The 13,428-nt window shown below is 51.0% G+C and overlaps 1 protein-coding gene across 6 annotated transcripts in view; it reads right to left on the bottom strand.

Moving 5' to 3' along the window:
* The window catches only part of DOCK6 (dedicator of cytokinesis 6), a 48,196-nt gene that overhangs the window by 32,782 nt on the left and 1,986 nt on the right, over positions 1–13,428 (bottom strand). For 5 of the 6 annotated variants that reach the window (XM_055428658.2, XM_055428661.2, XM_055428662.2 and 2 more), the window contains exons 2-7: positions 6,773–6,860; positions 5,940–6,115; positions 5,392–5,460; positions 5,011–5,140; positions 3,281–3,493; positions 1,230–1,315 (exon numbers count right to left, since the gene is read on the bottom strand). In XM_055428658.2, coding sequence (XP_055284633.1) covers positions 1,230–1,315; positions 3,281–3,493; positions 5,011–5,140; positions 5,392–5,460; positions 5,940–6,115; positions 6,773–6,860 — 762 coding nt within the window. Of the gene's footprint in view, positions 1–1,229; positions 1,316–3,280; positions 3,494–5,010; positions 5,141–5,391; positions 5,461–5,939; positions 6,116–6,772; positions 6,861–13,428 lie in introns of those variants that run through there. The other variant, XM_055428664.2, reaches the window with a different exon arrangement.

The following is a 13,428-nucleotide window of genomic DNA, read 5'->3' as shown; positions in this document are numbered from 1 at the left end:
CCAGAAAGAAATTAAAAAAAAAAAAACACAGCATTTGAGGCTCACCATTGCCCTGTGTGGACCAAACCCACCCACCTCTTGTCCTCACTGTCCCTTTCTCCAGACCTTTGTGTGTGTTGTACCCCCCACCCAGAAAGCCCCATGTGGTCACCCCAGTTACACAGCTTGCACACAGGAGGCTGAATTCACTGTGGGCTGAATGACTGAATGAGCCTCCAGAGCTGGTGCCCAGCCTGTGTGCTGGAGGCGGGCGGCCCACCACGGCCTCAGGCCAGATGGGGCCTCCCTTTCCTGCCCCGATCCAGGCAGGAACTCAGGATAGGGAGGGGCGGGGCCGGGCTGGGGTCCAAGGCCACATCCTGTTCCGCTCCATTCCCACGCACTCCGGCTGCTCCCCAGGGCCGCTCCCCAGGGCCGACGTGGAGGGGGCTGTGGCTGCGGGAAGCCAGCCCAGGGCCACCAGCGCCCCCTGTAGCCTGGGTGCCAGCTGCAGACTGGGCGAGGGCCAGACTCCGGCCTCACGAAGCCATGATCTTGGGCACAATGACTTCCTATGCCTCCCTATGCCTCAGTTTCCCACCTGCACCCACAACGTGATGTTGTGGTGAAGGTCAGAGATAATACACGTGGAGGGCTTCCCTGGTGGCTCAGTGGTAAAGAATCTGCTTGCCAGTGGAGGAGACACAGGTTTGATATCTAGTACGGTGAGATCCACGTGCCCCGGAGCAACTAAGCCTGTGGACCACGATTACTGAGCCCAAGTGCTGCAGCTACTGAAGCCTGTGCACCTAGGTCTCATGCTCCGCAACATGAGGAGCCACCGCAGCGAGAAGCCCATGCACTGCAACTAGAGAGTAGCCCCTGCCCGCCGCAACTAGAGGAAAGCCAGGCAGCAACGAAGACCCAGCACAGCAAAGGTTTTTGAAAAATTAAAATTAATTAAAAATCTTAAATAAAAAATACACACACACACATAAATAGAGAAAGAAGAAATAAACATGGAAGGCTGAGAACTGAGGCTGGCACACAACTGGAACTTGGGGTTAGTGGCTGTGAATAATGAAAGAAGCCTGATTTCCCAGCCGGAAAGTCGATGGGGCTCCTCATGGGCTCAGGGCTGCACACAGTAATGGCGTGGTTCGCATAGTGAGCGCCGACTGTGTGCCTCACCGTAATCCCCCATGGTTCCCCCTCGCATGCCTGAGGGAGGGATGGATCAGCACACTCACTTAAGCGACAGACACTTGACCAGGATCCTCTGTCCAAAGTGCTCCCGCGGTGGCTCTGGGCGGTTGCAGCGTTCCACGGCCTCATCCTGCCAAGAGCCGGAAGGGCAGCTGGGACACATCCTCCAGGGAGGGGTTGCAACGTGTGGCCTGAGACCAGCTCTACCCTCAGTCTGATTAAGCTTTCAGTCCCCAGCCTCTGAGCCTTTGCACATGCTGTTCCCCAAGCCTGGAATGCCCTCCTTCTCCCTTCCTCCTGGCCTGGCCAATACCTGCTCATCAGCAGGTCACAGTTTAGCTGGCACTTCCTCCAGGAAGCCTTCCTTCACCCGGAGGTATCTGACGCTCCAGGTCCTCACCAGGCCCTGATGCAGTGGGCCCCATGGCTGGGACACAGAGGGCTGTGAGAGGGACAATGTCCATGCGTGTGTGCTAAGTCGCTTCAGTTGTGTCCGACTCGTTGCAACACTATGGACCATAGCCCTCCAGGCTCCTCTGTCCATTAGATTCTCCAGGCAGTAATACTGGAGTGGGCTGCCATGCCCTCCTCTGAGGGGGTCTTCCTGACCCAGAGATCGAACCGGCATCTCTTAATATCTCCTGCATTGGCAGGTAGGTTCTATATCACTAGTGTCGCCTGGGAAGCCCTGAGGAACAATGACACACGGCTCATCATGGCACTACTCTGGGTTGTCATTTCCTGTAGGGAGGTCTCTTCTCCACTAGAATGAACTCAGAGGGCAGGGACTGGGTCTATCTTGTTCATGGCTGTATCCCCAGTGGCTGCTATATAACAGGAACTCACACATCCTGGTTGGATAAATACAGAGGTATGTAGTAGGTACCTATTACAATGTGGTTGAACAAACATAGATGTATACAGAAAGTATCTAATTAATGCTGACTAGACATACACAGTGATACATACTAGACACCCAGTAAGAACTGGTTGAATAAATATAGGGCTATACAGCAAGCACTCAGTAAATGGCTGAATTAAAACACTGATGTATATGCTGCTGCTGCTAAGTCACTTCAGTCGTGTCCGACTCTGTGTGACCCCATAGACGGAAGCCCACCAGGCTCCCCCATCCCTGGGATTCTCCAGGCAAGAACACTGGAGTGGGTTGCCATTTCCTTCTCCAATGTGTGAAAGTGAAAAGTGAAAGTGAAGTCGCTCAGTCGTGTCCGACCCATAGCGACCCCATGGACTGCAACCTACCAGGCTCCTCCATCCATGGGATTTTTTAGGCAAGAGTACTGGAGTGGCTTGCCATTGCCTTCTCCGACAGATGTATATACTAGGTGTTTAATAAAAGTTAGTTGGATATATAGATGCTCAATAAATATCAGTTGCTCAAATGCTGTTTGATTAAATAGAAAACTATACAGTAGACAAACAGTGAATATTGACTGAATAAATATGAGTCTATAGTAAAAGCCCAATAAATGATGGGTAGATAAAAATAAAGGGATATGTAATAAATAATAGTCATTAAATAGAGCTGACTCATTGGAAAAGACACTGATGCTGGGAAAGATCGAGGGCAGGAGGAGAAGGGGGCAACAGAGGATGGGGTGGTTGGATGGTATCACTAACTCAATAGACATGAGTTCGAGCAAATTCCAGGAGATAGTGAAGGGCAGGGAAGCCTGGCGAGCTATAGTTCATGGGGTCACAAAGCACTGGACATAACTCAGGGACTGAGCACCACCGTAAGTGCCCAATAAAAGACTAGGTGGATAAATACAGGCATATATAATAGGTGCTTAATGAATGCTGGTTGATTAAATGCTGTTTGTTTAAAGACTATACAGTAGGCATACAGTAAATATTGGTTGAGTAAATGCAGCAGCATATAGTAAGTTCCCAATAAATGCTGGCTGGATAAATACAGGGGTATACAATACAGGAGTATCCAGTAAGAGCTCCTGAATTAAAATGCAGGGTATACATTAGGCACCCAGGAAATCTCACTGGGATCATACATAGGGGTACACGTCAGTTGGCTGTGTACTGATCTCAGGGGCTGTGCAGCTGAGCGGGCACCCACCTCGTCGGGTGCGGGGTAGAGCGTGAGCAGGGCGCGGGGCCGGTGCTGCCGCCGCAATGCCTCATTACGCCGGTCCACGTCCTCTGGGGCCACGCGCTCCAGGAGTGAGGGTAGTAAAGAGTCTGCCGCCAAGTTCCTCAGGTCGAAGATGCCAGAAGCACCACTGCTTCGTGGGGTGTCGTCCAGGGAGCCTGAGGAGTGTCGAGGGTCATCCTGCCAGTAGAGAATGGGCACGCTCAGGACCAGGGGCTGAGGTCACCATGACACGGGTCACCTGAGGGCTTTGCTGACCTTCTTTCTAGAAACTTCTGTCTGGAGATATGATTATTATTGGTAAAAGTAGACACTCAATATCAGCTGAAAAAATAAAGGCTCAAGACTCAGCTGGCCATGCCTCAGTTTCTTCATCTGCAAAATAGGTGTTACCCTTTACTATGGGTGGGAAGGCTATTTCCCCAATCTGGTCATCATATGACCCTGCCTGGCCAATCAGAACATAACAAAGTCAGGATATGCCTGGGCTGGGCCAATGAGAGCCTTTGAGGACTTTGCTCACTGTTGCCAGGGGAGGGAGAGTTCTTCTCACTGTTACTAGCCCAGGATCTGCCAGACCTTCTAGACTCAGCTCTGGTCAGAAGCAGGTTTGTTGGTGTTGAGTTGCTCAGTTGTATCCAACTCTTTTGTGGCCCCATGGACTAGAGTCTGTCAGGCTCCTCTGTCTGTGGAATTTCGCAGGCAAGAACACTGGAGTGGGTTGCCATTTCCTCCTCTAGGGCATCTTCCAGACCCAGGGATTGAACCCACACTCCTGAATTGGCAAGCAGTTTATCTACTGCTGAGCCACCAGGGAAGTCCCCAGAGGCAGATTACCCTAGTTTGAATCCCAGCTCAGCTCTGTGACCCTGGGTCTCTAACCCCAACAGCTAAGGGCCTCAGTTTCTCCAACTACATTCATAAACAGCTAACAATGGAAACAATAACAGTAATTCTTTATATGATTCTTGGTAAAAGTAGGCACTCAATAAATATTGGTTAATAAAATACAGGTTCAAAACTCAGCAGGCCAATGAAAGCCCTCTACTAAGCCAGGCATGCCTTGGTTTATTTTTTCTTTTTTTAATAAAATTTTGGCTTGGCTGCACTGGGAAGCCTCCGGGATCTCAATTCCTTGCAACCAGGTTCTAAAACCGGGCCACAGCAGTGATAGTGTCGAATCCTAACCACTAGACCACCAGGGAATAGCCGCCTCAATTTCTCTATCTGCAAAATGGGTGTTGCCCTGCTTCACAGGATGAAAGAGGACAAGTATAAAACATTTAGTATACACCAAGTACTTAATAGGGCTTCCCTGGTGGCTCAGATGGTAAGAATCTGCCTGCAGTGCGGGAGACCTGGGTTCGATCCCTGAGTTGGGAAGATCCCCTGGAGAAGGGAATGGCTACCCACTCTAGAATCTTGCCTGAAGAATTCCATGGAAAGAGGAACCTGGCAGGCTATAGTGCATGGGGTCGCAAAGAGTCGGACATGACTGAGTAACTTTAAAAAAAAAAAAAGCACTTCATAAAGGCTTATGATTGATTCTTAACTTTTCAGTTACAGGGCTGATACATTTCTTGTGGGGCTGGAGGCTGTTTGGGTCATTGCCCATCACAGAGGATTGAGAGCTGAAGCCTCAGGCAGGCCGTGCACACACACCCCCCTGACAGTGACCTCTGCCAGGGCTCCCTCACCGAGTCCTCAGGGCCGGACCTCTCATCCCCAGAAGTATCCTGCTCGAAGACCTGGCGGGTGAGCCCCTTCTGCCTCTCTCGTTGAGTCTCCGTGGTGATGGGGCTGTACGCCGCACTCAGGTGCTGGTATCTAGGAGGATGAGAGGGTAGCAGAGATAAGGGCTCACCAGGGCTCCCTGAGGTGCTGACTGACACACCCGCAAGGCCCACGTGATGCCTGCAGAGTCATCCATCCACCAGACACTCCGCCGTAGAAGTTCAGCTACCCTTGCAGGGACAGTGGGCGGATAACCAGGAGGAGTGGCGACAGCGGCAGACAATGGGCTCCTCTGGGCTTAGACCTGGCCTCTCTACCCTGAGTTGCCCTTGAGTCAGACCCACCTCCTATGGGCAATGATCCAGTCCTCAGTGTACATTTCCACCGCAGCTCTCACCTGGGCATCCATCTTTCTGCACAAAATACAATCAGGGTAAACGAAAGCAGAGAAATGAAAGTCTCCGTCACTTCAGTCATGTCCAACTCTTTGCAAACCCCATGGACTGTAGCCCAACAGGCTCCTCTGTCCATAGGATTCTCCAGGCAAGAATACTGGAGTGGGTTGCCATGCGTTCTTCCAGGGGTTCTTCCCAACCCAGGGATCGAACCCAGGTCTGTCAAATTGCAGGCAGTTTCTTTACTGTCTGAGCCATCAAGGAAGCCCCACACAGAAGCAGGACCCAGTGTTAAATCTTTCCAGTGGCCTGTCCTTCTGTCTTTTTCAGGGCTATAGAGTAAAGACTCAGAGAGGAAAGGGGACTTGTCTAAGGTCACAGAGCCAAGCCAGAAGCTGAACTCAGGGCTCTCGGGAGGTTGCCGGGAGAGCGGAGTTGATGTGGGATACAGAGGCAGCGTGGGGATACAGACAGGGAGGGTGTGGGGCTCGACCCACCCGTCCTCGGGGATACCGGGCTCCGTGGTACGGCATTCCCGGGGCTGCAGCAGTAGCTCTAGGTCATCAGCTGGAAACTCGACCAGATCCCGGAGAGGTCCAGGCTCTACATCCGGTGGTCGGCTCAGAAGCACATCCTCAAAATCCAGGGGCTCAACGACTTCGGTCAGTGGGACCTGAAGTGGAGCAAAGTGGCTATGACCTGGGTCCCGGGGTTGGGGGCTGGAGGCTGAGTGTGGGCTTGGGCTGGCCTTGGACAATCAAGAGGGCGGTGGGAGCCATGGAGGGTGATGGAGTGGTGGGAGGGACCCCGGAGGAGCCACAGGGGACAGTGAGTGACCTCAGCCACTCCACCCCCACCCTAGCTGGGCCAGGCCCCTCTTTCCAGGCAGGAAATCACACCCTGTGCCTAGAAGGGCAGGAAACTCCTGGTGGAAGGAAAGGCCTGTAGACTGTAGCAAAGAAAGAGACAATTCCTAAGGCCCTGGGGGCGAGAGAGCCCCACCCCCTCCCTTACTGCAGCTAGAAGGGCGGCCCATTCCCCAGACCTCCCTCCCCAGCATCCCCGGCTGGGTGGTCCAGTCTAGACAGCAGGAGGTGTGGGCCTGGAGGGGGGTGGGTGGTTGGGGGCTGGAACCTCTCCCCCCTTGACCACCCACGGGGCTGATCCCTGCAGAGGGGGACCAGCCAGCCTCCCCATCACACTCACTGGGACCGGGAATGCGACAGTGCTGGTACAGGACTGGGACCCCCTCCCCTGCCACAGCTGGGCCCCTCCCAGCCTCAGCTCCCCCACAGCAGGTGGGGTGGGGGAGCGCCTCCCAAACACTCACCCCCAGGGAGCTGCTGCAGCGCCGGCTGGAATGGGGAGAGCCGCTGCGTTCCCGGGACACCTGCTTCCGCACTTCGGAAGCCACTGTCCTGCGGGGACAGGAAGGGGACTATAGGGGGAAGGAAAACTTGGGCAGCAGAGCCCTGGGAACTGAGGCTTTGGGGCCCACAGATTCATGCTAGGAGAGGAAAATCCAGGCTGTGAAAAGAAAAAAAAAATCCAGTAATGGGCCAAGAGAACCCAGGATCCAGGATGCACAGATCTCAGCATGGGTGCCCCCAAGGCTGTGGCAGACACATCAGCCCCTTTCCTCTTCCAAGCACAGATAAGGGGGACAGGGGGCTGCGGCTGGGCAGCACCTGGGGGTCACTGATCCTGGCTCTTCTTCTTCCTGGTTTCTTCTTCCCACCAGGACAGGCTCCCAGATCTGCAGAAAGGCCTCCACGTCCTCATCTAGGGGATCTCTGCCCACCTCACCCCCTATCGGGAAGGTGAGCCCCGTTCCACCCTTGCTAGATGAGTCACTCCTGCCCCTGAGCCTCAGTTTACCCATCTGGAGCTGCCCTGCCCTCACAGAGCAGTGGAGCTGAGCAGGGGGCCTGGTGTTCGTACACACACCCTATCAGGGGTCTAAGACCGAGGCTGACGGTGTGTAAGAGGCCAGCATGACTCCTGGAGCGCAACCCAGCCACCAAGGTCAGTGCAGTGACCTTCCTGGACCATCTGCATCTGCGCTGGCCTTCAGAGTCACAGCAGAGACTGAGGGCCAAGGGTCAGACCCCCAGGGGAGAGAGAGCCAGCATGGGAGAAGGAGGAGGGGAAGGAGAGGAATTGGGAACACTCCCAGTAGGGGCAGGGGTTCCCCACACTCTCAATTCCTTCAGCTGAGCCTGCAGGAAGGGACAGCCATTAAGTTATCTGTGGAAAAGTGTGCCAGGCAGAGGGAACAGTGAGTGCCAAGGCTCTGAGGCTGGGCTCTGCTCTGGGCCTGGAGACCCTCACTCCCCGAGGGCTCTGTACAAACAAGAGTAGGACTGCGCTGTCCCCATGAAGGCCCCTGCACTGGACCCCACACACAGGAGATGCTCAATAAATCATTTCCTTTGGCCACGCCACACCTTAGTTCCTCCACCAAACCCAAACTCTTGATAGTGAAAGTGCCAAGTCTTAACCACTGGACCGCCAGGGAATTCCCATCAATGTTTTTTTTTTTATGGAATGAGTGAATCTTTTCTGATCTCCCTCTCAGTCCAACTTGCCAAAATCTACCGTAAGTTGAGGGAAGCCCCTTATCTTTAAGCTGTGTGGCTTTGGGCAGGTGGGACAATCTTTCTGGGCCTCAGTGTCTCTTAAAATCAAGAAAGCAATTGTGGGAGATTCAGGCCTCAATCACTCCTGCTTCTCTCTTTTCTCATTGTTTGGAAATCTGCTTAATAAAAAGTTGTGTCTGGGACTGCCTGGTGGTCCAGTGGTTAAGACTCCACATTCCCAATCCAGGTTCAATCCCTAGTTGGGGAACTAAGATCCCACATGCCGCAACTAAACATCCTGAGTGCCACAAGTAAGACCCGGTGCAGCCAAAGAAATAAACAATAAATATTTTTTTAAACTATTGAAACAAAAAAAAATTAAAAGTGCTAAGGATTTCAAATGTGGCTCACAAGTCACCAATGAGATAAATGTGCGGGGTGGGCCTAGGTAAGACAGGTGTGGTGCAGGGGTGGGGTCAGTTGGGAGCTTCAGCAGAGTCTGGAAGCCTCTGAATTCAAATCTGTGTGGGTCAAACAGAACTCGACCACGACCCTGATTCAACGTGGGGTCTCCGATGTGAGACCCCAGCCTCCTTTCTCTGACCCTGGATTCTTTTTCTGTGTCAACTCTTTCTATTGGAGGGGGATGGGAGGCGAAGAGGGAAGACTAGCTTGCAGGAATTTCAAAGGATATTAAAAATCAGGGAAAGTGAAAGTGTTGGTCACTCAGTCATGTCCAACTCTGCGACCCCAAGGACTGTAGCCCGTCAGGCTGCTCTGTCCATGGAATTCTCCAGGAAAGAACATTGGAGTGGGTTGCCATTTCCTCCTCCAGGGGATTTTCCCAACCCAGGGATGGAACTCAGGTCTCCTGCATTGCAAGCGGGTTCTTTACCCTCGGAGCCACCAGAGACTTGTCCTCAAATTCCCCAAGTCCCGGCCACTTCCTCTGGAAGCCTGGGCACAGAGGATTGGGGGTGATTTACAAAAGATGCTGGAACAGGGAACCTGTCTGTGCCCTGGGCCCAGCTGTTCTGCAGCTGCTGCTGCAAAGCAGGGAGAGGAGTGGGGGCTGAACGTCCAGCTTCATTTGGTCACTGGCCTTGGAGTGAGTGCCCCAGGGTGGGAAAACACTGAGTCCACAATGGTATGGCCACAGGAACTAGTTTACTGAGTCACAGAGCTCTGCACTTGGAGCTGGGCGAGCATGGGTGAAAGACACCTCTTCTCCAGGCCTCTGGGCTTAGTGGTATTTGTTGCTGTTTGGTCGCTAAGTAGTGTCAACTCTTTTTCCACCCCATGGTCTATAGCCCACCAGGCTCCTCTAATCCATTGGATTTCCCAGGCAAGAATACTGGAGTGGGTTGCCATTTCCTTCTCCAGGGGATCTTCCTCCTCCAGGGGATCTTCCTCACCCAGGGATAGAACCCATGTGTCTTGCATCTCCTGCATTGGCAGCCGGGTTCTTTACCACTGTGCCACCCTGGTACCCACCTCTTATTGAATTGTTCTGAGTATAGGGCCTGGCACACAGTAAGTGCTTAATTAAGAGTTGCTGTCACCACATTGTCTCAAAGAGCATCCTGGGAAACTGGAATTTCTGATCCTGCTTTTGTAAACCAAAGGTGAGTGGGGCTCAGAGAGGGGTCGTGAGGCACCCAGGGTCACACAGCAGTGCCCAGAATAGAACCCTGGTCAGCTGGGGGTCAAAGTCCTTCAGTGTTAGGCATGCCATGATGCCCTTAACAGGGAGCAGAGCCAAGAACAGAGACTGCAGAACACCTCCCCTTTCCCTGCCCACACTCATTACCTGCCCCCAGAGCGGTCCCATCCAGTCTCGGCGCTTCAGCACCATTTGAACACCAACAAATCTTCAGATCTATGCTATATAGATTAACCGGCCCCATACAGAGAACCTGGAGAAGGGAATGGCAACCCACTCCAATACTCTTGCCAGCCGAATTCCATGGACAGAGGAACCTGGCGCGCTACAATTCAGGGAGTTGCAAAGAGTAAGACACAACTTAGCAACTTACACACATACAGCTGCCCTCCCACCATCCTGTGTGTCTCAGTAAGCACAGCCCCAGCCCTGTGGACGCTCAGGACCCTCACCTGGAGTCATCACCCACTCCTCTGTCTCACTCCCACATCAGATGCGCTTCAGATGTCCCTGGGGACCACATTACAAAAAGGCAGGCAAAATGCTGAGCTGAATTTAGTGGGTTTTCTCAGGAACGGGTCTCATAATTTGACTGATGAGATCAATCTTTCTAAGGTGAAAACCTGACAACCTGACATGATTCTAAAGAGGTGCTCAGAGGGGAAAGAGGAAGCAGTGGCATCACTAGGAATTCATGTGAGACTGTGGACCTTCCGCCTAGGGCTGGTCAGATTAACAGAGGTCTACTCTTACAGGGAAGGAGGATGATAAACCAGAAATAAGAATGACATAAGCCTTGGAATTTGACATAAGTCTGCAAAAAGTGAGGGAAGAAAATGAATAAACACAAAACTATAGGGCTCTCTTGGTGGCTCAGTGGTAAAAAAAAAAATCCTCCTGCCAATGCAGGAGATACAGGTTTAATCCCTGATTTGGGAAGATCCTACAGGCAGCAGAGCAACTAAGCCCATGTGCCACAACTACTGAGCCTGTGCTCTGCGACAAGAGAAGCCATGGCAATGAGAAGACAGAGCACCGCAATTAGAGTAGCCCCTGCTCGCCACCACTAGAGAACAGTCCTCAAGCAGCAACAAAGATCCCAGCGCAGCCAAAAATAAATATAACTAAATAAATTGCAGAGTACATCATGAGGAACGCTGGGCTGGAAGAAGCACAAGCTGGAATCAAGATTGCCGGGAGAAATATCAATAACCTCAGATATGCAGATGACACCACCCTATGGCAGAAAGTGAAGAGGAACTAAAGAGCCTCTTGATGAAAGTGAAAGAGGAGAGTGAAAAAGCTCAACATTCAGAAAACTAAGATCATGGCATCTGGTCCCATCACTTCATGGCAAACAGATGGGGAAACAGTGTCAGACTATTTTTTGAGGCTCCAAAATTACTGCGGATGCTGATTGCAGCCATGAAATTAAAAGACGCTTACTCCTTGGAAGGAAAGTTATGACCAACCTAGATAGCATATTATAAAGCAGAGACACTACTTTGCCAACCAAAGTCCGTCTAGTCAAGGCTATGGTTTTTCCAGTGGTCATGTAGGGATGTGAGAATTGGACTGTGAAGAAAGCTGAGCGCTAAAGAATTGATGCTTTTGAACTGTGGTGTTGGAGAAGACTCTTGAGAGTCCCTTGGACTGCAAGGAGATCCAACCAGTCCACTGTAAAGGAGATCAGTCCTGGGTGTTCACTGGAAGGACTGATGCTAAAGCTGAAACTCCAATACTTTGGTCACCTCATGTGAAGAGTTGACTCACTGGAAAAGACGCTGATGCTGGGAGGGATTGGGGACAGGAGGAGAAGGGGATGACAATGAGATGGCTGGATGGCATCACCGACTCGATGGACATGACTGAGCGACTGAACTGAACTGAAATAAATTTTAAAAATCTTAAAAAAAAAAAACAAACACCCATAAAGAGGGAATTCCCTGGTGGTTCAATGGTTAGGACTCTGCGTTTACACTGCAGGAGGTATGAGTTCAAGCCTTGGTTGGGGAACTAAGATCCCATAAGCCATGCAGTGCAGCCAAAAATAAAATTCAAAAAATAAAACCATAAAGAGACTCCTCTTCATATCCCACCCTATATACACACCTCCTGGACTGGCAGAAAAATTAGAAGGTGAACAGTGAGTGCTGGCAAAATTCAAAGGCAAATAATACGAATGCCACCAAGGATTAGAAAGTCTCATCTGCTACTGGGGGAATCCCTTTGGAAAACCATCTGTAAATGAACAAGCAAAGTTGGAAACAGGACAATCCAGCAATTCCACTTGAGGCGTAGATACTCAGGAGGAAACACATGGCCAAGAATGTTCATGGTAGCTCTGATCATCACAACCTCAAAGGAAAACATCTCACAAGTTCCTTGACTGAAGATGGAGAACACACAAGCAGAGGGAATAGTATGCAACAATGAAAAAGGATGCATCTGACTATAAGCAGCAACACAGATGAGCCCTTCTCCTGACATCTCGCTGCCATAGAGGACTCGACATTCCATGCGGTTAAATTTATGGGATGTTCTAAATAGGCAAAGCCAACTCAGAGCAGACAGGGAGCCAAATTAAACGAAGAAATTATAATGCAAGTGGGGAAACGATAGTAGCAGCCATCAGCATGGTAGTTCCCTGAGGAGCAGAACCAGGTGCAGATCACCTGGGAGGGTGACCAGAGTGGGAAGGCTCAGGAAGGTAGAGACAGCCCCTGATTTGATCCAAGTAACTTCTTCCATGGCATTTGTTTCTTTCTTTTTTTTTTTTTTCAATTTTTTGGCCACACTGCAAGGCATGTGGGCTCTTAGTTCCCTGACCAGGGATGGAACCCGAACCTCCTGCATTGGAAGCACAGAGTTTTAACCAGTAGGCCAGGAGGGAAGTCCTGGAATTTGTTTCATAATTACTCTTTTAAACTTGGCATTTTTCTGAATGCATAGCATCCATCATGGTGGCTCAAATGGTAAATCCTTCTGCAATGCAGGAGACAATTCAATGCAGGAGATGCAAGAGATGTGGATTCAATCCCTGGATCGGGAAGAACCCTGTAGAAGAAAATGGCAACCCACTCCAGTATTCTTGCCTGGAGAATCCCACAAAGGAGCCTGCTGGGCTGAAGACCATAGGGTTGCAAAGAGTTGGACACAACTGAGCACATACAATATGGACAAATGTTACTGTATGTAACACAATGGTTTTTTTTTTCATTTGTATTCTTTAAAATAAAATCCAACCTGGAAAGCTGATAATGACCATCACTTTTTTTTTTTTTCTGGATACATGGCTTGCAGGACCTTAGTTCCAGACCAGGGATCGAACCCATGCCCACTGCAGTGGACGCCTGGAGTCCTAACCATTGGCTATATGAGTTTGTATTTTTAAGTTGTCCCTCCAAATCTTTGTTTTAAATGAGCCTGTTCATTAGGAACCTGGGGGACAGTCTAACAAGCAGGTTAATGTGGCATTTGTGGAATGAATGATTTCAGTGAACAAGGAGATGAATACAAGCCTAGGTCTCAGCATGCAGACACCTGGGTGCCCACTAGACTGCTCTGCTTGTGGTTCACTAGGGCCCCAGGGCTTCCCCGGTGGGGTAGAATCTGACTCATCGGTAAAGAATCTGCCTGCTATCCAGGAGACACAAGTTAGATCCCTGGGTTGGGAAGATCCCCTGGAGAAGGAAATGGCAACTCACCCCAGTATTCTTGCCTGGGAAATCCCATAGACAGAGA

This window comes from Moschus berezovskii, chromosome 8 (genome assembly GCF_049115385.1).
Source record: "Moschus berezovskii isolate FMDL1 chromosome 8, NW_MosBer_1.0, whole genome shotgun sequence".
Lineage (NCBI taxonomy): Eukaryota > Metazoa > Chordata > Mammalia > Artiodactyla > Moschidae > Moschus > Moschus berezovskii.
This window is presented reverse-complemented; position numbering and strand designations above follow the sequence as displayed.